Source organism: Mobula birostris, chromosome 27 (genome assembly GCF_030028105.1).
Source record: "Mobula birostris isolate sMobBir1 chromosome 27, sMobBir1.hap1, whole genome shotgun sequence".
Lineage (NCBI taxonomy): Eukaryota > Metazoa > Chordata > Chondrichthyes > Myliobatiformes > Myliobatidae > Mobula > Mobula birostris.
The window spans coordinates 32,818,562-32,844,122 of NC_092396.1; the positions used below are offsets into that span (position 1 = coordinate 32,818,562).

General features: G+C 38.3%; 1 protein-coding gene across 9 annotated transcripts in view; it reads left to right on the forward strand.

Moving 5' to 3' along the window:
- eif4g3b (eukaryotic translation initiation factor 4 gamma, 3b) overlaps nt 1-25,561 on the forward strand; it is a 315,184-nt gene that overhangs the window by 184,373 nt on the left and 105,250 nt on the right. For 7 of the 9 annotated variants that reach the window (XM_072245246.1, XM_072245245.1, XM_072245248.1 and 4 more), the window contains 3 exons: nt 14,810-14,918; nt 19,486-19,539; nt 24,296-24,393. In XM_072245246.1, the coding sequence (XP_072101347.1) occupies nt 14,810-14,918; nt 19,486-19,539; nt 24,296-24,393 (261 nt within the window). Of the gene's footprint in view, nt 1-12,975; nt 13,063-14,809; nt 14,919-19,485; nt 19,540-24,295; nt 24,394-25,561 lie in introns of those variants that run through there. The other 2 variants (XM_072245253.1, XM_072245247.1) reach the window with 2 other exon arrangements.

Here is a 25,561-nt window from a genome sequence, read left to right on the forward strand (position 1 = left end):
GTGTCATTCTCTCTGCACAGTAATGCAGCGTTTCCACCTCTTCTACATCTCTTTCTGTCAAGACTGAAACATCTGAATCCTGGAATGCTGATCTGCTGGTCCTGCCTTCTGTCAATCAAGTCTCTGTAATGTCTACAACATTATCGTTCATGTGCTAATCCAGGCTTTAGGTTCATCTGTCTTACCCGTAATCCTCCTTGCATTGAAGTAAATGCACTTGTAAGTCCAACCTTGCTCATTAACCTGGCCCTCCCTGAGTTTCCTTTCAGCCTTACTTCATCTATCCTCTACATTCTCTTCACTGTTGACTTTATTCTATTGTTCGCAGACCCCTATCATGCTAGTTTTAACTTCTATGAATAGCACTTAACAAATCTCCCAGTGAGGAAATTATTACCCCTCCAGCTCTCCTTGTACAGGTCCCAGTTGCCCTGGACAAGAGCCAGTAATCCATGTACCTGAAGCACTTTCCCCTCCAGCTCCTTCGCAATGCCTTTAACCGTACTATCTTACTATATTTTGCCTTTCTGGCACATGGCACAGGCAGTAATCCTGAGATTACAGCCCTAGAAGTCCGGCTTTTTAATTTTATGCCTAACGATCTATATGGTCTTGGCCAGTCCTCACCTCTCTTCCTTCTGAAGTCTTTAATACCGATATGGACTACAACCTCTAGCAGTTCCCCCTCCCCTTTCAGAATATCTGTGCATGTTAGAGACATCCTTGACCCTGATATCAGGAAGGCAACACATCATCCTGAAGTCTCGCAGCCACAAGGATGCTTATTTGTTGTCCTCACGAAAGATTCCACTGTCATTATTTACCTGGTCTTTAACCTGCTCTGCTATATATCAGAGGCCGTATGGTGCCACTAAATCTAATTGCTGTTGTCATTTTGTCCTAAGAGGCCAAACTCTCAATAGTACTCAAGTTGTATACTTGTTTGAGAGGGGAACACAAGCCTTGTCCTTCTGGTGATCACCCATCTATCTGACCTGAACCACTGGCTTGATTACCTCCCTGAAACTCCGGTCTGTACGCTGTCTGCCTCCTGTGTGCTCTGAGTCCAACTGCTGCCCCACTCAATCATGTGGTCTGAGAGGAGCTGCAGTTGGATACACTTACAGCAGGCTTAGTAGGAAGGACACTTGAAAACTCTCTTGGCTCCATATTTCTTGGGAGGGAGCATGTGACCCCACCAACTGCCATTGCTGCTCTTCTAACAATTCGGGGACAATGAAAAATCCCACCCTACTCTTAACAATTTTAGTTTTATTTAATTTCTATCCATATGTTTAGTTTATTGTACTAATTGTATTGTGGAAAATTAGTTCTAAAGGTAGTGTGTGAAGATATTGAGTTATGATATGATATTAAATGGTTAGTTACACTTCTGCTAGAACTTCCATGTTTCCAATATTAGAACAGCTTGCTGTACAAGCACTCTGCCTTGGCTGCGACTTTAACATTGGCCTTGTTACCCCACTACAGCAAACCAACCTATATAAAAACTAGGGTGATTAGCAATTTGATGAATAGAGATCATTTTAATTTTACAACTCTTTAACCAAGTGGTTGAACATAGGCAAAGCTGTGGAAGCCTTTACTGTTAATAGTGTGACAATGGCCAGGGAAGATAATTGGACATTCTTAACGATGCCAGAGAGGTAACTAATGATATGTGCAGGCCTTGTGTGAACACGGGTGAATTCTTAACCCCAATTACTTTATTGATTAAAATTTCAAATGGTCTTTCATCACAATGGAATGAATACTCAACCAGACATGAGCTGTCCTATTAATCCTGTTTGTTCTCTATGAACTCTTCTTCCCCATTGTGTAGATGACACAGTCATTCATGGAGGGGTCTATTATACTGCCTGTATTATTGCCAGTCCAACTGACATTTAGTGCTTGCACACCGCAGGCTTTGCGCACAATCATGTATTTAGGTTTTTTTTTTAACCTGTCTTCTAATGGTTTAACTTGAATTCTTAATGTGTCATTTGTTGTCAACAGTATCTCAGACTACAGTTGATTAAAGTAAACTAAGCCCTTGTTACCCACTGGCTTGTCATACACAAATGTGTAGTCTTCCAAGGTCAGCCATGTATTACTTGGATTTGTGGCAAGCACCACTTGTTGTTTCAGAGCCCTCTCCTGCCGTGTCTGGTAAATCCTGTTTGCCATGCATTCCATTTGATGGCTTCTGCTAGCAATACCTAGAGCCTGGGCCAGGTGCTTTTCTTTAGTTTCTGCGCTTATTCTGCACAAAATTGTAGAAGTATGTACTTGACATTACTCCTGTGTGACTTCCAAATCATGTTATCACCAGTGCTTTCGTAAGTTAATGTAGCACTTACATTGATATATGGCTAATATTGTGCAAAGATCTGGGATCAGGTGTGTGGCTAAGGCTGGAACATTAGTGGACTAAAAATGTGAGTGGGTTTGCAGTCAGTAACAGGAGGAGGGCTAAGTGTGTGGCTGGTCCGAACTTCAAGAATGTCAGTAGTAGTGTTAACAGCTCTGTGTACTGCCTCTGTGGGAGCCATGAGCTGTCAACTGCTACAAATGGTGATAAAGTCTGAAGCCAGTCAATCTCCTCCTTCTATGGTTCCACTTAATCAAAAATGAATTGTACTTGATTTAATGCGCTATTCAAGAGTTATGTGATTGATTAAGGACTGGGTGTGAACTAGACGAGCTAAAACGTACTGACAAGTGGAAAACATGTAAGCATAACTTACTATCAACTAAAACATTCATTTTGAAGAAAATGGATCTAGTGTCTTCATGGCATATATGATAAATAAACTCTTCTTAGGCTTCCAGTGGGGTACAGGTATCAATTTTAACCCATGTTTCGATGGCAAACTCTGCCATCTTCATCAGGGGTGATGCCTGTGCACGTCTAGTCCAGTGGTACTTATACTCACAGTCCCCTGGGAAGACAACATCGATGAAGCTCATGAGTGCAAGTTAACCAAGTATGCAGAATTAAGATCAGAGGGTGGAAGGTCTCATGCTATCCATTCGAAGTAGGCCGCCGTGGGTTTATTGCATTCACTTTCCAGAAGTGGCTGTGTAACCATGGCTTCACTAGAAGAGAGATCAAGTCAACCAGCAGGGCTGCAGCTGAGGCAGCAGAGAAAGGATCAGCATGGGTGTGGACCAAGTACGTCCAGAGGGGCAGATAGTCAGACAGTGTACACATATCTTGCAAACCCTTCAGTAGTTGCATAGACACCTGAAGAGCAGACTATCTCTTGGATGGAAGCGACCAACAACTCTGATAGAGGCAGATGCCAAGTTTTTAAGCTCACCAGTGGGAGGTGGTGCTTTAGCACTGCTGGCCCACCACCTCGAGGGAGTCTTGATCATAAGTGGGCAGAAACTCCTGAAGACAGGTGGCAGATCAACTGATGATCCCACTAGTGATAGCACAGGACAGTTAACATCTTAGTCCACATGTATTTTGTAACTCTACCCTACCATCTGTCCCTCCTGATTGGTTAGTCCTCATGTAATCAAGTTTCCGCCTCCCAGGAATCGAATTCCAGTTCTAACTTAGAGCGATGCCTTCATCTTTGTTAAAATTCTTTTCCTCTAGTTATATTTCAATAACTTCCTTCACCGGGTGGTCCCAAAAGCCATTGGTGCGGCACAGTAGTTTATTGCAGTCAAAGTCAATCCTATGGACCTTGCGAATGTAGTGTTCTGCTACCTTTGATTTCTTCCAGTAGCCCAAATGGATACACCTGTGCTCCTTGATGCGGGTTTCCAACGTGCGTCCTGTCTGGCTGCTTCACATTCATTGGGAATCCTGTAAACACCAGCCGACCTGAGTCCCAGGACATCTTTGGCCCATATAAGCTGTGATTTGAGCTTCCCTACAGGTTTGTGGATAGTATTAATCCGGTATTTCTTCAGGGTCCTGGGTGATCCTTTCAGAAACCGTGGAAGTATAGGGAAGACAGATGGTAGTGACGGGTTCCTCATTGTCAAGTTTCCTGGTTTTTCCATTGGCCCTTTTAAGGGCCCAGTTGATTTCCCTCACTTTGTCACCATTCTGTAGGAACGCGGTGTGTAATCATCTTATTTCCTCAAGGAGATTCTCCGGGTCTGAAATAGTTTTTGCACGGTTAATCAAAAGTTGAAAGAAGCGCTCTACGTTGGCAGGTGTGACAGTGGCTGTTACTGTTGAGGAATAAGTCCGTGTGAGTGGGTTTCCGATAGATGCCATGTCGGAGGCTATCGTCTGGTTTCCTTCGTATTAGTATGTCCAGGAACAGGATGCAACCTTTCTTCTCCGTCACGGTGTTAAATTGAATGTTTGGATGTATGCTGTTCAATTGGTCATGGAACTGTTGGAGTGCCTGTAGTCCATGAGGCCGCACTACGAGGTGTCATTGACTGAAAAAACATTTTCTGTCTTCCCTATACTTCCACAGCTTCTGGAAGGATCGCTGCAATCCTGAAGAAATACTGAATTAATCCCATCCACAAACCCATAAGGAAGCTCAAATCACAATTTATGTGGGTCAAAGATGACCTGGGACTCAGGGCAGCTGATGTTTACAGGATTCCCTGTGAATGCGCAGCAGTGTACAGTGGAGATTTAATCCTACACTGCTATAAGATTCAACCTTTGTAAGTTTTATGAAAGAGCAAATTTCTCTATTTCAACTGAGGGAATGTCAAATTTAGTTATTTGGGACACGAAATCTTTTCTTAGGGACAGATAATTTCATACTCAGTAGGTTTAAGAAGGAAAACCAAGGCAGAACTTTCAGCGATTACTAATAGGATTAAAGAAATAGGCAAAGTTTATTCAGTAATGCCTAGTGAAGATCTCTATAAGGGTGGAACTCCAAACACAGCATGATTTGCTTTTGACTTTTCCCATTGAGCAGCAACTTCTTAAATCTAAAAGCCAATTTTTTATACGTGGGGACAGGTCAGGCAAATTACTGGCTGATCAGTTAAAAGCAATAATGGCTAGAAGACAGATCCTGAAAATTCGAAGACCTGATAGAACCGAAAGGGTAGATCCTTATGAAGTTAATAAGGTATTTATGGATTTCTACTTTATAAATCTAAATTTTCAGAGAATATTACTTTTATGAATAGATTTTTGCAAAAATTGAATATACCTAAAATTTCTATCCAAGATATGAACACATTAAATGCACCTATTAAACAAGAGGAAATAGCAAGGGCTATATCCTCTTCCCAACCAGGCAAGGCTCCGGGACCGGATGGATATACAGTGGGATTTTATAAGACTTTCACTGAAATACTTACACCTTATTTATGTCAAATTTTCACTGATTCTATGTCCTCTGGGAATCTCCTGAAAACTTTTTATGAAGCATCAATCTCACTAATTCCTAAAAAAGAAAAAAGATTTATCTGAATGCGCTTCCTACAGACCAGTCTCTTTACAGAATGTAGATTTTAAAATTCTTTCTAAGATTTTGGCTAATAGACTTGAGAGTATTTTACCTAGTGTTATTTCCAATGATCAAACTGGATTTATTAAAAATAGGTATTCACATTTTAACATTAGAAGATTATTAAACATTATTCACTCCTCTCCATCTAAAGAATCTGAATGTGTTGTTTCTCTTGTTGCGGAGAAAGCTTTTGATAGGGTGGAGTGGTTTTACTTATTTGAGGTTTTGGAAAGATTTAATTTTGTTCGGGGATTCATTTCCTGGATCAAATTGATCTATCAAGCTCCTATGGCTGCAGTTATAACTAATAATCAAAAATGTCCTTACTTTAGATTATACAGAGGTACTCGGCAGGGATGTCCTCTTAGCCCTTTATTATTTAGCTTGGCTTTAGAACCCCTTGCTATTGCTCTTAGAGATTCCAATACTGTTCAGGGTATTAAGAGAGGGGACAAAGTACACAAGGTTTCGTTGTATGCAGATGACCTGTTAGTTTATTTCTTGAGATCCTAGGAAATCTGTTCCTTCCATGCTATCTATATTTTCTGAATTCAGTAGTTTTTCTAGATATAAATTAAATTTATATAAAAGTGAGTTATTTCCCATTAATAATCACTCGGATCAATATCATCAAGTACCTTTTAGTATTGCTAAAAATTACTTATCTTGGGACTAAAAATTTTAAGGACCTATATAAATATAATTTTCTCCCATTAATTGATTACACCCAACAAGTGCTTTCTAAATGGTCACCTATGACTTTATCATTAATAGGTCGAATTAATGCTATTAAAATGATAGTTCTACTGAAATTCTTACATACATTTCAGGCAGTTCCTGCCTTTATTCCTAAAACGTGTTTTGATAAAATAGATTCTATAATCTTATCTTATGTTTGGAATAATAAAAATCCAGATTGAGTAAACCTTTATTACAAAATTAAAAAAGGATGGTGGTATGACTGTATTATTGGGCAATTAATATTCGATATATTACTTTTTGGATTCATTACTCAGACATACATGAATGTCCTTCATGGTTGGATTTGGAGGAAAACTCGGTGAAAGGGTTCTCTTTGGCCTCTTTACTGGGAGCTCCTCTTCCCTTTTCATTTTCCAAGATTAGTAGACAAGACTTTAATCCTATTATTAAACATGCTTTAAGAATTTTGTTTCAGTTTCATAGATATTTTGAGTTAAATAATTTTGTTCTCTCTAGTAATAGCCATTTTAATTTTTTTAAACCATCAATTTTGGATAAGACCTTTTTAATTTGGAAAACCAAGGGAATAACAACTTTCTCAGATTTGTTTTTACGGGACTATTTAATGTCTTTTTCTCAGTTAGTGGATAAATATGGTTTACCTAATGTACATTTCTTTAGATAGTTACAAATTAGGAATTTTTTACATGGTTTGCTGCCAAATTACCCTTCTGCTTATCCACCTAATATGACAGATGCTCTTTTTCAGCTTAAACCACTTCAAAAAGGGTTGATAGCTATAATTTATAAACAGATATTGAATTTACGAATGATATCTAACAATAAAATTAAACATGCTTGGGAATTGGAAGTTGAAGAGTCATTTTCAGATAATCAATGGAGAAAAAATTCTTAATTTGCTTAATAACCCATCTATTTGTGCCCATCATTCCTTGGTACAGTTCAAAGTAGTGCATTGGACCCATATGTCAAAGGATTAACTAACACTTATTTTTTCCAGCATCAGTCCTATTTGTGACAGATGTAGTAGTGAGATAGCCACTTTAACTCATGTGTTTTGGACTTGTATAAAGCTAGACAATTTTTGGAGAGATGTTTTTAAAACATTATCAAAAGTCCTGGATCAGGACCTGCAACCTAATTTACACGGCAATATTTGGGATTACCCTATCAAAACCAGGAAATATTCCTATTTCTGCTCAACGTATGATAGCCTTTTCAACTTTATTGGTTAGGAGAGCCATTTTACTGAAGTGGAAGGATTCTAATCCACTTACTGTCTTTTATTGGCTTTCCTCCATTATGTCCTGTTTAAGTTTAGAGAAAGTAAGTCGGTCATTTGATACATCCTTTAAATTTGAGCAAATCTGGCGACCTTTTATTCAATATTTTCATTTAATTTGATTTATTACTCTTCCAATTTTTTTCTGAAGTTTTAGATTTGATCAGAAAGTCTTTTTTTTTGGTCGTATTCTCAGAATGGACTGCCCAGTCCCTTCTTTTCTTTTTTTTTGGTAGTGTCGTGGGTTTTTTTTCCTTCATTTAAAACTCAAAGTTTTTTCTTTCCTCTTAATGAACTGATAAGAGGAGAATTGCTGTTTTCTTTTTTATTATCTATATAATAGCTTAACACTATGTATGATTTTGATAATGTTTATTTCAATCTGTTTGTATTGTTTTATATATATCTGTATATCCGTATATCCGTTTGGGTTACCTGGAGAAATCAGCAGGACAGAACATTGCATTTGCAATGACTGTAGGATTGATAGTCACAATGGCTTTTTGGGAGCACCTGGTGAAGGAAGCCAATGAAATTAAACTAAGAGGAAAAGAATTGTAACAAGATAAAGGTCTCACTCTAAGTAAGAACTGGAATTTGATTGTAAACAAGGTGGGATGGCAGAAACCTGAATGGATGAGGACTAACCGATCAGGAAGGACGGGCAAAAGAGGGCTCTGTCAATACCAACGGACTAGACATGCCTAGGCGTCATCCCTGATGAAGATGGCAATGTTTGTCATTGAAATGTCAAATAAAATCGATACCTATACCCCGCCAGAAGCCCGAAAAGAGTTTATTTTTCACCTTGAAGTATATATTTTAGCAAAATCTTATGAGTTAAAACATATTTACTAGCAGGATTTATTAATGGGAATATACAAGCTGAAGTGAAATTATGTGTGTAGCAGCAGCTGGGTTTGGCAACTCTGGTGGTATCCACTAGCTACTAGCTATGTAATAATGGGATTGTCTGAAATAAATGAACCTCCTTGAGGCTACATTAATCAAAATCAAACTGTACTTGTTTTGATGAGCTAAGGCATATGAGTGGAAACATACAACTTCCAATGAGGGCCAGATTTGCAGTGAAGGTCTAAAGCTCCAGGGGTCAGAACTGGAATTGGTTTGCCAGCACAGCTGAGTTTAAAAGTGTAGCTAATTGAGCTGACAACTATTTCATTGGACCCTAGCTATGAATGGTAAGAAATGTCAAAAACTTGTCAATACTTCTCTGTAAGTCAAAAGCTAACTGCTTATTTTAATCAACTAAGGCATATTTATAAATTGAAACCTTGATGTGAATTAAATACGAGCTTATGAACATTAAGAATGGAACATGCACAAAGAAAATTCATGTTTTGGAATGGCCAATTCATGCAAGATATCTCAGAAATACTGATGAACTTAAACAGTTTTGTATGGAGGAATAGCGTAAAATTCCTCCTCGTCATTGTACAAGTCTGATCAGCAGCTACAGGAAACATTTGGTGAAGGTTATTGCTGCTAAAGGAGGTTCTACCAGCTTTTAATACAAGGGTCCATTTACTTCTTCCAGCCTGGACTGTGAATGATTAAACAATGTGTTCAATAAACACATGAAAAGTACAATTGTTCATGTGTTATTGGTTTAGGCAAATTGTGTTGGTCTATTATTGTGACTAGGATGAAGATCAGACTACATTTTATGAATTGTTAATGCAGAAAACCATTTAATTGTAAAGGATTCACAAACTTTTCTTGCAACTGTCGAAACTGAAACCCAAGGTGTAGCCATGGATACCTGCATGGGTCCCAGCTATGCATGCCTTTTTGTCAGCTGTGTGTAACAGTCCATATTCCAAGCCTACACTGGGAATGCTACCCAACTTCTTCTGCATAGGTGCTGCTTTCTACACCCTTGTCAATTTCATCATCTTTGCCTGCGACTTCCTCCCTGCCCTCAGATTTACTCTGTCTATCTTGGACACCTCTCTTCCCCTTTCTCGATCTCTGTGTCTCCATCTCTGGAGCCAAACTGTTTACTGATATCTTTTATAAACCTAGTGACTCTCACAGCTATCCTGACTATATCTCTTCCCACTCTGTCACTTGTAAAAATTTGTAATTTTTTGTCTCTGCTGCATCATTTCTCAGGATGAGTCTTTCTATTCCAGAACATAAGATGTCCTTCTACAAACAGCAGGGTTCCCCTTCCTCTACCATTGATACTGCTCTCACCCACATCTCTATTTCCCGGGCATCTATCTCATGCATCTCACCATCGTTATAACGGGGATAGATTTCCCCTTGCCCTTGCCGACCATTCCATGAGCCTCCACATTCATCCATCATTCTCTGTAACTTCTGCCATCTTCAGTGAGATCTTACCACTACACACATCTTTTAATTCTGCTCTGCTTTCTGCATGGATCACTCTGTGCAACTCCCTTGACCATTCATTCCGCCTCACTAATGTCCTTCCAGGCACTTAACCCTGCAACCAGGGAAGCCCCTACACCATGATTCAAAGCCCCTAGCTATCCTTCCAGGTGAAGCAACACTTCACCTGCCTCCTATATTGGTGAGACTTGATGCAGATTGGGGCATTGCTTCATCAAGCATCTTCACTCTATCTCACAACAGCCCGCATCTTATGATGGCCACACATTTCAATTACACTTCCCATTCTTACACTGACACCATCTGTCGACAGCCTATTCTGCTGCCATGATGAAGCAAGTGCAGGTTAGAGGAGTAAACACTTCATAGTTCACCTTGATATTCTCTAACCTGATCCCAGGAACATAGATTTTTCTAAGGGTTCAAACTATTTTCTAACTTCCTTCTTTTCCCTCCAAACATTTGTTTTCCCTCATTCTGGTCGCCCTCTCATTCCTTCTGTTCTCATCCCCACACTCATAATCTGCTCATCACCTCTCTCTGGTTCTCTACCTCCTTCTCTTTATTCCATGGTCTACTGTCCTATCAGATTCCTTCAGCCCTTTAACTCTTTTATCCTTTCACCTATCAGCACCTATCTTCTCACTTGATAACCCCTCCCTACCCACCTAAACACCAACCCTCCCCCAAATTATAGCAAGGTTATGCTGCTCGTTGTCCTCACACCTTTTTATTGTGACTTCTCCCTCCTTCTCTTCGAGCAGTATTGAAGCCCCACAGCCAGAAACATTGACTGTTCGTATTCCTCCATAGATGCTGACTGGCATGCCTGCTTTTTGTGTATGTTGCTCAATATTGAAATATTCCTTTTTTTCCATAATATATATTCATAAGAGATAGACCATTCAAAAGTTCAGCTTAATTATCTGAAACGTATTTAATTTTGTTAAACAGTTTGATTTTATGCAAGTATTCAAAAATAAACTAATCAACATTGTGTCTCAATGATTTACTGGCTGATTCCTGTTTTTAATAAACCAATTTTGCCTGCTGTGCTATGTCAAAAAGGGATGATATTGTAGAATTTTAAGTGTTGTTTAATTTGTTGTTTGATCGTGTTATTTCCATGCACTTCACCCTTGATGCTCAACTTTCAACAGTAAGCCACCAAGTAGAATCTTTGAGCAATGATAACTGGCTTCAGATTACCCATCATGCTACAAATTCTCAGCTGCAATTTGAACTATTTATTGTCTTTTGCTGTCTGTGGTTGCGAGGACTTATTTTTGAGCAGTTAAAAGATCTATGGGATTTGATATGAGAGAAGACTCAACTGATCAAGCAGCTTCTTTGGAAGAGTTAAATAGAGCTAATTGTGATGAGTTTTAGAACTCGCATAAAAGTGAAAGGTGTTTCAGAGAAAGAGGAGTGGAGAAAACAAAGGAATGTCTGATGGTGGGAGAGCAAGTGCAATTGGTGATGGTACTGGCTGAAGGGATGTAGCAGCTGCTGTGCCAGGAGATGAGAACACAGATACTAATACTGTTGGAATGGTGAGTTACATTGAATTTGCTGGAAATCTGAGATGAAAGAGAATGGTGGAAATGCTCTGAAAACCTTTAAAATATTTATTGAGGCACTCCGCCTGAAAATTATCTTCTGCAGACTCCAGCCTCATCCCCATTTACACACAATTACTTCCTCCTCCTCCTCCTCCCAAGACCCATTGTTTCAATCTTGTCTCACAACTAACTTCTTCCTAATCTTACTAATCTCCTTTCCCTCTTTACCTCTGACCCTGTCTCCACTTTGACATGTTCTTGCTTCCTGGTCCTAACTGGTTCATTTTCACCATTCCTAGTACCTCCATTCCACATGAAGACAACTTGAGAGTCCTTTGTTGGTGTTCTATTCAGAAAGGAACATGTTCCCCTCTACCTCCACTTTGCTGAACTTGTAACATTGAACAACTTATAAACTCTTCTCCGGCTTCAAGCCGGGTGAGTACAGGTATCGATTATAATTGGTATTTTGATCACAAACTGCCATCTTCTTCAGGGATGATTCACCTGAAGAAGATGGCAGAGTTTGTCATTGAAACGTCGGTTATAATTGATAACTGTACTTAGCTTATCTTATTTGTCATATATGCCAGGAAAGCAATAGATCCTTTTTCATTGAACAACTTGTCCTTTTAAGTTGTAGCTATAGAAAACTGCATGTCCTCAAGTTGCATCTGACCCCTTTGGGATAGATTGCCCAGTACTTTGTTTCACTTTTGCTCAGTCCAGAATATTAATCAATTTACAGCTGCTGATTCCTGCTACTGTATCGAATTCAAAAATACCATCACATCTTTCCTTGAAATTTTTCTCTCCATTCCAGTTGATAGGGTAGCAACCAGTATTAGCTACTTTCAACAGACTCCCATGGCAATCGTGATTACACCTTCTCCTTTTCTGCTTCCAGAAAGTTTTCTGTTTCATTATCGTAATTTCAGTTGCATCTATTCTGTTGCAACACTTTCAACGCCAGTGCTTCTGAGATAACTTCCTTTTCTCTTAATTATGAATTCACTTCCACCGTAGCTCCTGGATGTCTCAACCACTTCAGCTTCCCTCTCCTTGCCTTGCACTCTACTAAGACCTACCTGTAATTGATCACCCTCTGAAATTTCCTCCAAATTCAAATGATGCCACACTAGAAATATTACCACCCCTGCTTCCATAAGGGCATGAGAAATAAAACAGGGTTACGTCATTATCATAATCATAATCAGTTGTTTAACCTCATCACCACTTTTCTGCCCCAACCATACATCCCTTAATTTGCTTGAATATATAAAAATGTATTGAACTCCCTCCTGAGTATATTCAGTAAATACCTCTTGAGCAAAGCATTCTAACGATACATCATCTTCTGCGTAAAGAATTTTCTGAATGGCCAACCACAGTCATATTTGTGACTGATGGCTGGTACTAGACACCTCAACAAGGGGAAACTGCATACCCACACTATGCCTGTCAAGCCTGACAAAAATTTTGTACATTTTCATGAAATTGATCCTTGTTCTTCTATATTCTAGAACATACCTATTCAGTCTGCTTAAACTCTCCTTGGGCAATGAACCTTCCATCCCCAATTACCTGATGCCATATCAGTCTGGTGAACCTTTGCTGAGCACCTCTTTCTTCCTTGGGTAGGAAAACAAGACGTGTAAGTACACAGTATTCAGGTGCAGCTTTGTTAGGACCTTGTGATGTTAATAAGATCATTTTAAGTTTATACACAGATCTTTTTGCAATATAGGGAAAATAGAACTTGCTCCTACATGAGAGCTTATGGTGATTTATATACAATAACATTTAGCTCACTCTGGACATTTTTCATCCTCTTCCTGGATAATGGGAAGAGGTAAAAAGTCAGATTTTCAACTTTGGTGGTTTTGGAAAGGTGCTATTGGAGAAGGAATGAATTTTGGTGGAGATGGTTGAGGGAACCATGGAAAGCACAAGCTCCTCAGTTCCTTACATCCCCAAAGGTAGTTCTTCTTAAACCACCAGTCATTATATCCTTGTCAGTGTCGCAGCAATTTCTTATATGTGAAACCACAGTTCACATATTCACAGTTCTCCGAATTTAGTGTACTGCAGTTCGTGTTCCCAATGTGGCTTTCTCTGCATTGAGGAAGCAAATGTAAATCGAGTGAACATTTTGCAAATCATCTCTGTCTAATATACGGAGTAACCCTAACATTTGAGTTGCCTGTCTTTTAATTTACCACCTATTTCCGTCTTTGGGAGACCGCTTCACTAAGCACCTACTCTCCATCCGCCAGAAAAAGCAGGATCTCCAAGTGGCCACCCATTTTAGTTCCACTTCCAATTCCAATTCCAACATGTCAGTCCATGGCCGCCTCTACTGCTGCAATTAAGCCATGCTGAGGTTGGAGAAGCAACATCTTGTATTCCATCTAGGTCGCCTCCAACCTCATGACATGAACATTGATTTCTTGAACCTCTGGTAATGGCCCCCTACCCTCACCATTCCCCATCCCCTTTTCCCTCTCACTTTTTATCCTTACCAGTGTATCACCTCCCCCTTTTCTTTCTTCCATGGCCCTCTGTCTTCTGTGTCTTCTATCACGTTCTCACTTCTCCAGCCGTGATATCTTTCACCAATCAACTTCCCAGTCTTTACTTCACACCTACCCCCCACCCCCTGTTGCACCTGTCACCTTGTGGCTCCTCTTCCTCCCCTCCCCCCACTATCTTACTCTGAGTCGTCTTTTTTTTCCAGCCCCCCCCCACCCAAAAAGGGTATCGCCCCGCAACATTGACTGTGCTCTTTTCCATAGATGCTGCCAGGCCTGCTGAGTTCCTGCAGAGTTTCTCTTGTTTGTGGCTAGTTCTGGTGTCTTGTCTTCAATGTGTAACATTAACTCTTTTCACAGACACTGTTTGAGCCTGTTATTTCAGATTTCCAGCAAATGCAGTATTTGTACCTTGCCTTTCTAGCATTGTCTTATTCTCCATGTTCTCATTCTTCTTCAGATGACTTTTCCTTTAGCTAAATTAAATGTGATTAACAGACTCCTCTCAGCCAGTGCCACCATCACTGTGTCATTGTGCCTCCCTTGGTGTCTACCTGATCACACTTTCTACAACTTCAAAACATGTTTGATTACTGACATGAAGTTTTTATGAAGTCATTGACCTGAAAATTTAACTCTGTTTCTCTCTCCACAGATACTATCTGATATGCTGAGTATTTTCAGTATCTGTATTTTGCTTTCTGAATCTGGGACAAGACTGCAGACTAAAAGTCATTTAATGCCACCTTACTGTGGTACTATTTTCAAGAAGATCAATTGAAATAGCTTTTTTGAGAACTACTGTGTTTAAAACGTTGTTAGTTAGGTATGATGTATTAGGAAACTAATACTGATTTTTGCTTTTAACAGTTCCGCCCTAGTGCGACTCCATACATGGGGCCACCCCAGCAGTATCCTGTTCAGCCTCCTCCTGGTCCATTCTATTCCGGACCAGGTCCTGGCGACTTTACTACATATGGTAAGTATTAAGTCACTAATAATATTGGAGGCTCTGTTTCTTTTAAACAAGAACAGAATGAACATTCAGCATTTATTCTGAATTCATGAAATTAATTTCTATTTAACATGTTTTAGCTTCTCAGTTCATTTCAACTGTTGTTTCAAATATAAGTTTATTGTGTGCCAAGTTGGTTATTACTGATAAATATGTCTCAAAGACACTTAGTTGCAACCTTGTTTTGTGAACGTTAGAAATAAGACTTTGAGCAATAATATTTAATATTAACATGGATGTGCTCACTTGCCCATTGATTTCTCCTCCAAAATAGGATTTTTATTAACATAATTGGATTATACTGTTGAGACTTTCTTCATTGTTATTCCAGGTCGTATTGAAATGATGGGCTTCTTTCTACAATTGTTTTTATTCATACCCTCCTAAAGGTCCTTGCGTCAACCATGCAACTACACCACATGTCCAGTAACAGCAATAGGTCATTTTCTTTCTGATATTTTATTTTATTTTGCAATATGGCGCAGTATAGGCCCTGATGGCTTTTCAAGCCATGCAGGCCAAGTAATTCCAGAAAAACACGGTTAACCCTAACCTAATCACAGGACAACATACAATGACCAGTTAACCTATGTGGTACATCTTTGGACTGTAGGAGGAAACCAGAGGTTCCAGAGAAAACCCACACATTCTACAGGGAGGATATACAGCAACTGCTTATGGAACGGCACCAGAATTATACTGTGAAATCTGGAACACTCCAAGCGGCAATTGCGCTGTGCTAACCCCTATGCTACCATGGCGCATATTAGTCCACAAATGGCTAGAGTTATTGAGTTCAATATCATGATTATTTTTTAGTGATTGGATATGAGTTAACCAAAGTTGCTATCTCGATAACCGGTGTCAAAAAGCCCCTTTCTTTCCAGTCCTGTTGAAGGGTCCTGGCCCAAAACATTGACTGCTTATTTCCCTCCATAGAGGCTGCCTGACCTGCTGAGTTCCTCCAGCATTTTGTGTATGTTGCTCAAGATTTCCAGCAACTTGCAGAGCCTGTGTCAAAAATTTTGAGTTGTATGACTGTGGTGTAGTACAAACGTGTACTTGTGCTTGCCTGTCTATATAAAATTCTCCTAATGAGATCAGTAAAAGCATTACATAAGCAACACATCATCAAACTACTTTGACTCTACTCCTTTGGATCATTTTCACAATCCAAATATTGCCTTGCGACTGCAATTTGAAATTTAGTTTATGATATCTGTACAGTTTTTTTCTGGTGATGCCATAGTCAGATGGCAAAAATACTGATGCTAAGGTATGTAATTTGCATATAGGATTTGTAATTGTATATTGCACCCCTTTCTGAGGTTATTTAGTATCTATAAATATTCTGAAGACTACTGTAACACTTATATTTCAGTATGTGCCATAGTTGACGTGTTTTGCTGAAACATTCTAATTGCTTAGCATCTAAAAGTACACTGATACAGTGCAAGGCAAAATTACTTATGAGTCTGCTGCTATTAACGTGTATTGTTAATTTATTGATAAATATCAAATCAGTGAGTCTGTTATGATGATATAATGTGTTAACAATTTAGGAAGTAATGAATACCTGTGACTGCTGACAAAGATCTTAAATCATTTAGCATTCATAGAAAAATAAAATATGAAGATCAACTTCAGCCCATTTGGGCCAAAACGTGGGGCTGTTTCCAGTTATTTCCAACTCTCAGCTCACCAAGTTACCTCTATCACTATGGTTGGCAATATATTTTATCTGAGCTGTCAGTACTTCAACCAATGATTCCCACTGCTCTGCTGCCGATTACCCTTCAAGTATCAGTTCAATTTGGTTAAATCATAAGCTACCCTGATTAAGATTGACTTTAATTTAAGACCTTTCCACCTCCCCAACCCCTAGGTTATCTGTATCTTTCTCCATAAATGCTAAATCATGATTGTTGGCTTCATAACGTTCTAAAATTGCCAACTTTCCCATTTGCTGATTCATTTCCTACAGGTATCCAGTTCTGCACTTCGCCTATACGACCTGAGTTTACTTTTATAAAAAGCATCTGAAATTAACGTTGCTGCTTTCCCAATTAATGTAGTGCAGTCAAATCCCCTTTATAACTGTGTTATTTTGCATTTCTCAAAAACTTGTATCTCTCATACTAGTGCCTATGGTAATTGCAACTTATTCTTCTTACTCAGATCAAGAAAAATTTCCTCTTGTTGACTTTCCTACAACATCACCTTTCTTTACATCTGTAGTAACATCAGCAAATAAAACTATACTTCATCTTCTTCAGTCCTCTCTTTAACTCATCATTGTGATCCAGGAATCTTGCTGCCATTCTCCCTATTATTACCTGTGTTTCAGTGAAAGCCACAATATCATACTTTAAGCTATCCTTTTGTCCCCTCTGTTTACAACTTTTATTTCAGGGATGCCTTGCGTTACCTAATTAGGTGCAGACAAGTTACAGACAAACAACTTTAGCCTTTCAAAACATGTCGAGGTATTTGTATATCTCCTACGAATTGTGCACACTGATGTTATTCATTGTTGGATCACTTTGCTTGTTCTGCTACCTAGTAGCCTAATATGTAGTTTTATTGGTACAAGTTAGGTTGTGGCTTAATTATCTCAGGATATCTTGATGACCTATAGAGAATAATTTAAATAACACAAACTCGGGACACGTTGATACCTTTAAAAGAAGTAATCCCAAAAAGGTTTGACAGATAAAGATTTAAGCTGTTTTAGCTGATGTCAAAATTCTAGGTTGTGTTCAACTAATTTATATTGTTTATTTAAGAAGTAAATACATATGTTGTTCATTATCCATAAATGCCCATGCATATTTCAGCTGAAATGTTAGGACAGAATGTGCCTTAGCTTTAAATCGTTGTTATAAAGTTTCAAGACAGTTTTAATTTACTTTTTAAGCATGTACCTGAAGCTGACTTAAACCTTCCTTTCCACTCGCAATACTCATAGTGTCTGGATGGAGACTTAATTTACACTTAATAGCAAGTTGAGAGAATCTACGTACCCTGGAGTCACTGGTTCATCTTGTATTATATCAGGTGTTTTTAAAAAGATAACTGATCACATTCAAAATCCCAAATTAGTAATAGTATTTTATTTCAGCACTGCATATGCTTAACCAGTTGGGCAGTTTCTTTATTTTTGATTACGGTTCACCCAAATGCATGCGCACAAGCGCTTTGAAAAAGGGGACTTATTGGACAATCAAAAGGCCAAAATAGTCAAACTAATGTAGATGCGCTTCTCGGTAGGGAAAAAATGAACTGATTCTGTCTAGTGTGTGTGGCTATGGATGGTGGATAAAATCTTATTTGGAAGGCTTGAAATATCTTGGGAGAGTTTCTATTTTCTTCATGTGATCAGGATTATTACTTACGGTGGTTGCGCTCATTTAAACCAAAGATAAACTGACAAGGCAGTCCAGTAATGTACAACTGCTTAAACAATTTTGGTTAATGAAATCTTCATTTGGCCAGGCTGTTAGCTGATTGAGAATGTTTTAATCATTTATTCCCTGATAAGCAGATTTCTACTGGAGATCTGGAGACTGTTGTTTCATTATCTTGCATTTACTACATTAGGAAAATTGTTCACAATTATGGGACAATTGAAGACCCAGCAGCAGCTCATGAAGACAAGAGAAAAGCAGTTCTTCATTGCTATTAGATGTTTTTTGCAAACACTGCAGGTCTGCATCCAGCTGTGCCATTATTTCTTCTGATCCACTTTTTGCACATGTTTCAAATCTGTAGTATGTTGGGGAGATGCTACTTGTCCACGTGGTGAGATATAGTCAGCCAGTGACCCTTTCCTTGGGCATTTTACAGTAATTAGGTGGAGTGAAAGGTATGATGCTAGCTGCCCAATAGCTAGTACCTAAAATGAAAGTGTATTTTCTCACAAGCAAACTTAATTGATAAAATTGTCTGCCCACTGTTCCAACAAGGATCATGTAGAGGTTCATAAAGTTTCTCAAGGATGTGAATGATACTGATAAATGGCCAAATTTTACTTTTCATTTTAGTCTCCCATGCAAAGCAACACAATGACTGTTAGGATCTTTGCAAACACATTTGAAGTGAGGCTTGCCTTTGACACTTTATGTAGTAATATTTTATCATCTATTTTTAAATCAAACAGGTTCTTCGAATTGCTTGTTTACTCCCGTTTAAACTTTATCTTAACCACGCTTTCCCTGAATCCTGTACCATTTCTGGACTGAATGGCAGAGTTATGCCACTGCCATGTGAAAAATGTAACATTGAGCAAGCAGAGGGATAATTCAGACCTCTGTTTAAATTTTAGAAAACGTAACACCTTTTTATAAAAAAGATTTTGAGTATTTTCAAGATAGTTTAATCCAAGAATTACTAGAATCATTCCACTCCTGCCACATTTCCAAGGCTAGGCACTGAAATGTGATCTTTCTTTTCTTGGCCTTGGCTGAGCAGTGAGCAACAGGGAATGTTGGGACCCGAGGCTAAACAAATTTATGTTCTGTTTCATGCCTAGCCTCAGAAACAAGGCGCAGAGGGTGGCCCCAATCAGGAGTTCAGCCACTGTGTGGTGAGTTTTTATAAAAGAAACAGTTTTTTTTTAATGTCTATATATTTAGAGGCATGTATATCTTTAAGATTCTCAAGGGAATACATAGCAGGCTTATATATATATGAATAAGTGCAGTATTTAATTTTTCCTTTTCTAATTTCAATAGTAATCCACAGGCAGATGACCTGTTTCTTGCTTCTGCCAACATTGCTTTATGTTGCCTTCAGGAAGAGGACTGTTTCTGAAAAGCTGTACAACCAAGTCCTGCCCCTAGCTTGCTATGTCCTTTCTGGATAGAAAGATGGGGTTTACGTCATGGTATATAAGGCTGTCAGGACATATCACTCTGTGCCATGTTTTTTAAATTATTTTTTTCATCATGTAATTATAATAGATCACTATATTAACATAGATAGTAGCACACCATTTTTGCCATCTTTTTTTTCTGGAATGATTTCCCCTGCATACATTGGCTTATTCTGTGCTATCACTTTCAGTTCATTTATACCAAAAAGAGCAACAAAGTGAGCAAGTTGAGTTTTGCAAGATTTAACTAGATCTCAGGTATTTTAATACTTCAAGTAGTCATCTGTAACTAAGAATACTCATGTAGGTTTTTCAAGACTAATGAATGAAATGCAAGAATATAAGATATATAGAGGCATGGGTCTAAAACACTTATTTGTAAACTTCTAAACTGAATGTTCCATCTTTTCAATTAAAAAAAATGCCTGGGATATCATATGGCTATCTAAGTGTACTTCCTTCTCTACCTCTTTCATGCTTTCTCTCCTCTGGTTTCACTGCCTCAGGATTTTGTCAATGTTTCTTTATTCCATTTGTTTTCATTTTCTTTGTTTCTCATTGCTGCCATTAGCTTCTTTTGCTTTGAGTACATCCAGGATATTAGTCTAATGGCCAACTTCATGCTATAGAGGGAGAGACCTGGTTGATGCCCAGGTTATAGATAAGAATTTTATTCTTGTTATTCTTTGGGTGGCTTAATACAGCTGAGGAGCTTCCTTTAGCCACTTGAAAGCAGTTAAGATTAAATCAGTTGTTTGTGTAGCACTAAAAGCACTTAAGGCTAGATAATTAGGTATAGCTTATTTTCTTCTCTGAAGGCAATGTGTGAACCAACTGGATTTCCATGTAATCTGACAGCTTCACATCACTTTTACTGATTCCACCTTTTTTCATGCAAGAGATTTTGAAATCAAATTCAAATATTTGCCATGGGAACAATCAAAGTAAACTTGCATTCTCTGGATTACTATCCTATAATCTAATTGACCCAGTATCAGATTTTATATGAGAATATTGCTTCAAGTCTCAGTTGAAAGACTCTTAACTCCTTCATGCACTGGAAAATAAACTAAAATCCCGGATAATGAGTATGAACTTTGTTTACCCCTACATAGGTTCCAATTGTGCAAGCCAGGTTAGAATGTCTTTTTTCTTATTGAATTAGGGTAGTGGTGTGCAAGTAGTTGGCTGTTTTCATGATGGAAATAGCCATTCAGTAACTGAGAAACTTGGCTTGTGAACTTTAATTATTTTAAGAGAGGCTTTTCCAACATGTTAAATTGACTGCAGCATGGTGCTTCCATATATAAATATATGTAAAGCTTGTGTTCAGGCATTCAATTAGTTACTTTGTTGTTTGAATTGAATGCTGTTTGTAATTTTACAAGAATGATAATTGCTGAGTTAGGAAACACGAAGAATAGGTTAATTATTCTACTGCTTCCTTTCCCAGTACAAAATTAACAAAACAAAACTGTTGAGGCATTATTCCTTTCTGGTAAAAGCTTTGGAAGTTCACAATTGTAGCTCTCAAAGGGAAGTGATCAGCTAATGTTACCTGTTATGTGTCACTAAGTAGTTCCATTTGATCTCTCAGATCAAGAATGCTCATCGTGACGTTCAAACTGGCTCATTAAACCATTACATCTAGTCAGCATAAGCAGTTCATGCTCGACCTATTGTGTTTAGGAAGGTATGTCTAGTAAAGACAATTTATTGTAGTTTGGTTGAGACTGCCCTTATGGTCTTACAGTTGATCACAATGAATGACCTTTCTACTGAGAATTAGATATTGAAACAATCAACTTTTATAAGGGAAGTGAATGAAGTCCTGATGAAGGGTCTCAGCCCATAATGTCAACTGATTATTCCTCAACATTGATGCTGCCCGACCTGCTGAGTTCCTCCAGCATTATGTGTTTGTTGCTGTTGCATAGGTTGTTTCTTGTAAATATTACTATGCTGTATCTGTTTTTGAAGCATGAAATACAATTGCTGAGAAAAAGGTCCAACTCATTTGAAGTCTGTAGATGGGATCTTATTTCCCCTACATTCTTGGATTTTGTTTTGATTCCACAAGCATTGTCATCTCTTTGTAACAGTCACAAGTACTATTTTTCATGCAAGAAGTGTTGGTGAGACAACGGTCAAAAGCAGGATTATTTTCCTGCTCTGACACTGCTACCTCAAGCCTTTGCCACTTCAGTACTGAGATGAAAAGCCCAAAAGACCTACTCGTGTTAACTGCAGTTGGCCAGCTTAGCAAATGTGCTTTCCAGGTCCACTTAGCATGTTCCAAAGCCTTTCAAGCAAATTTGAGAATTCTGTTTTCACAAGTCATTTTAAACATCAATAAAATTCTTATGATTAAGTCAAAAAAAAACTATTCTTTCCTATGGGCTGTAAGTTTAGGTGCTGTATACTAAGCATGAATGTCAGTTCTATCTGGAAGAGTGAACGTGCTGAATTAGCATAGAAAGGATTGTCCAAAACTCTGTGTAGTATTTCTGGTGCAATGCCTGGCTTTGAGCTGATAACTGTGAGAATACATAGCTATGATCTGTTAGTCCTATGTCAGGGAAGTTTAGAGGTTAAACATATAAAGAATGAACTGATTACGACTGCTAGGATTAAGAAAGTTCCTTAAGTGAATCATGGTGTAAAGATGATCAGTTATGTCTGGCCACATATGAAGCCATCACCCCCTGTGCTGTTGCTGTTGAAATGCCACATCAACTTGGGATCTTAATCATGTCACATGCAGCAACTTTTGATTTTGTGTGCATTCACCTCCTTGTCAGTATCATACTCTTGTAAAAATAATGGTGGATAGTTTTTTTATTTTGTAAAGTATGACAAACAATGAATTATAATGGATGGCTAGTATCCTTTTAAGTATAGTTATATATATGCTGGATAGAACCAGTGGATAGAGAGAAAAATGGGTGAATTATTAAAAACATAACAACTACTTGCAGTAAATGTGAGGAAATTAAAAACCCATGTCTGCTTCAAAGGAAAAAATAGTGTGATTCTTCTATTATTCTTAACTGTTTTTGTTGGAGTGTGATTATGTAGGATTTTTTTGTGGTATGTAAGTATGGTGAAACTATTGAATTCTCAGAAAATAATTGCTTAGAACGGAATGTAGCATGAATGTATATGCAGAGGTAGGTTTTGGTGTTTTCCAGAACCTTTTTGTATTTTTCTTTCTCTAAAGCTATTGAGATAAGCACTTATACCCTATACAACACTGTAGATGCTTCTCACCATTGCTTTTAAACCCATTTTAAACTATTTAGCCATCAGATCATGAGTTGTGGGAACTTAATTCATTACTTCGTTCATAGTTGTGGCCCTTTAGTTCCAGCGGTAAAGTTCTGTAATGTTTCACTTATCACCTTATGTTTCTCCCTCTGCTCCCCCATCTTTAAACTCTACTCCTCATCTTTTTTTTTCTCCAGTCCTGCTGAAGCATCTTGGCCTAAAATGTCGACTGCACTCCTTTCCATAGATACTGCCTGCCCTGCAGAATTCCTCCAATATTTTGTGTGTGTTGCTTGGATTTCCAGCATCTGCAGATTTTCTCTTGTTTGCAATATCGCATTTTATTGTTGCATTCAGGGTCTTCCGTATTCTGTGGCACCACATCCCTGTTTCTATAATGAATCTTACTAAATTATGCCAAGAGATTCTACAGCTCATGACCTGGTAGTCTGCATGTTTGCTACTTAAAAACAAATATTGCAGTAATTATATTGACATATTTTTAAATTTAAAAGTAAACCAATGACACCCATGTGCAGATACATGCCCAATAAGGAAGAGAACAGAGACGGCTGCAGCACAGAACAACATGCCTACCATAACTGCTATCCAGAATCATTCAACATCCGGAACTCGCCTAGCCATAGCCTCAAAATCACGGTCAACTAAAATGACAATGCCTTTAATGGGCAGGGTTTTTTTTTAGCTAAAAGAATTTTGCAACCAAATAACTTTACTTCACATTTGGACAGTACTGTTCAAGGATTACTGCACTTCATACTTGTGCATAGTTTTGTATACAGTCCATACTGAATCCTCTCAGTTTTGATACCACTCCATCTTTGCTTCCTCTCTTCCCCACCACCACCACTATACCCTGCTGCATGTATTGCATTGGCTAAACTTAAGTTTGTAATGTACAGAACAGCCTAATGCACCAAGGAAGAACGTAGGAAGCATTGTAGAGTGGCAAATAAGTGTTTGATTTCTATATCATTTTGATATAAACAGACACCTGAAGTCCATGCTTTCTAAGAGAATTCTGACTTGAATTTAAGTGTTCATGACAGCTAATAAACCAAAATATAGCTCATTTTATCACTTACAATGTGCATGAAATTTACACAAGTCCTCAAAGTTACATACCACTGAGTACAGAGCTTGTGTGTAATAAACTGTGATGTGCTTTTTCTTTCATCAGCACCGTCCTATTACAGTCAACCTGTGTATTCGCCATCTGCACCTTTGATAGTGCCAACACAACAACCACCTCCTCCAGCAAAGAGGGAAAAGAAAACGGTATGGCAAGTCTGTATGTTGTGTTTATGTGTGTACAGCTGAGTATAATTGAGGTTCAATAGTAACTGCCTTTTGAGGTCTTTTGTAAAAAAAATCATTTTGTATTGAGTTTTGCAGGTTCTATTAAATGGAACTGGAGATTATAATGTACAGTTTATTCAGACTTCGTCCATTTAACACCCAACAAACTACCCAGTGGTCCCAATATTTAATTCTGTTACAAGTTTCTTTGTGGCTCATAGAAGTCAGCGAATGTGTTGAGTCTATTTTTGTTCTTAAGTTAAGAATGTTCAAAGGAATTATAATTGTCTAAAAATAACGTGCAATTTTCCAATGCCCTCGTCAGTGAAGAGCATTTTATTCTAGGTGAGGTGGTATATTCTGCTGATATGCATGCAGAAAATTAATTGGTATTTTTTGCACATTCAGATATCTTGTAGAAATGAACTATATGATGAGTAACCCTCACCAACCCTGTTTTGGTACAGACAGTGAATGAGGTCTTCTGCTTCAAACTAGCAACTACTGGGTGGTAACCATACTGCTATTTTGTTTGTTTATACCAGCTGGCTTCCTTCTAGTCTTGCTTCATTCTTCATTTTGCCATGGTTGATTAAGTGGTATGAAAGAGAAGGGAGAATACTTATTCTTAAAATAAAAGTAGCTCTTGCTCCAGTATGGTGTTGCAGAATCCCAGTAACAGTAAGCCCAACCAGAGGAAAATATGAAGTTGAAGATGGGATAAATGTCAGAGGCTGTTCATTGCAGTGCCACACATCTCTGCAAGATACTTGCAGAACAAGATTGTCAGCACAACGGTTTTTAGTTCAGCAATGAGCTGTCCATTAGAAATAAAGCACATTGAATATCCCAGACTCCCAGAACAGAGTTCTTTTTCATCTTTGGATAAAAAAGCTGGATTTTTAGCCAGATAATGACAATGTCTCAAATTGGTGAGAAGCCTGTCATTTACTGATCTTCAGGGCACACACAATCAGCATTGATTTGTAGCTTAATTGACGGACCCTTTTAGCAGTAAATGAAACTGCAGTTCCTGGAAAACAAACTAAAAAAAAAACACACTGGTCAGGCCATATCCATAAAAAGAGGAACAGACTTAATGTTTTAGGCCAAAAACCCTTCATCAAGACTGATCACAATGTTTGCC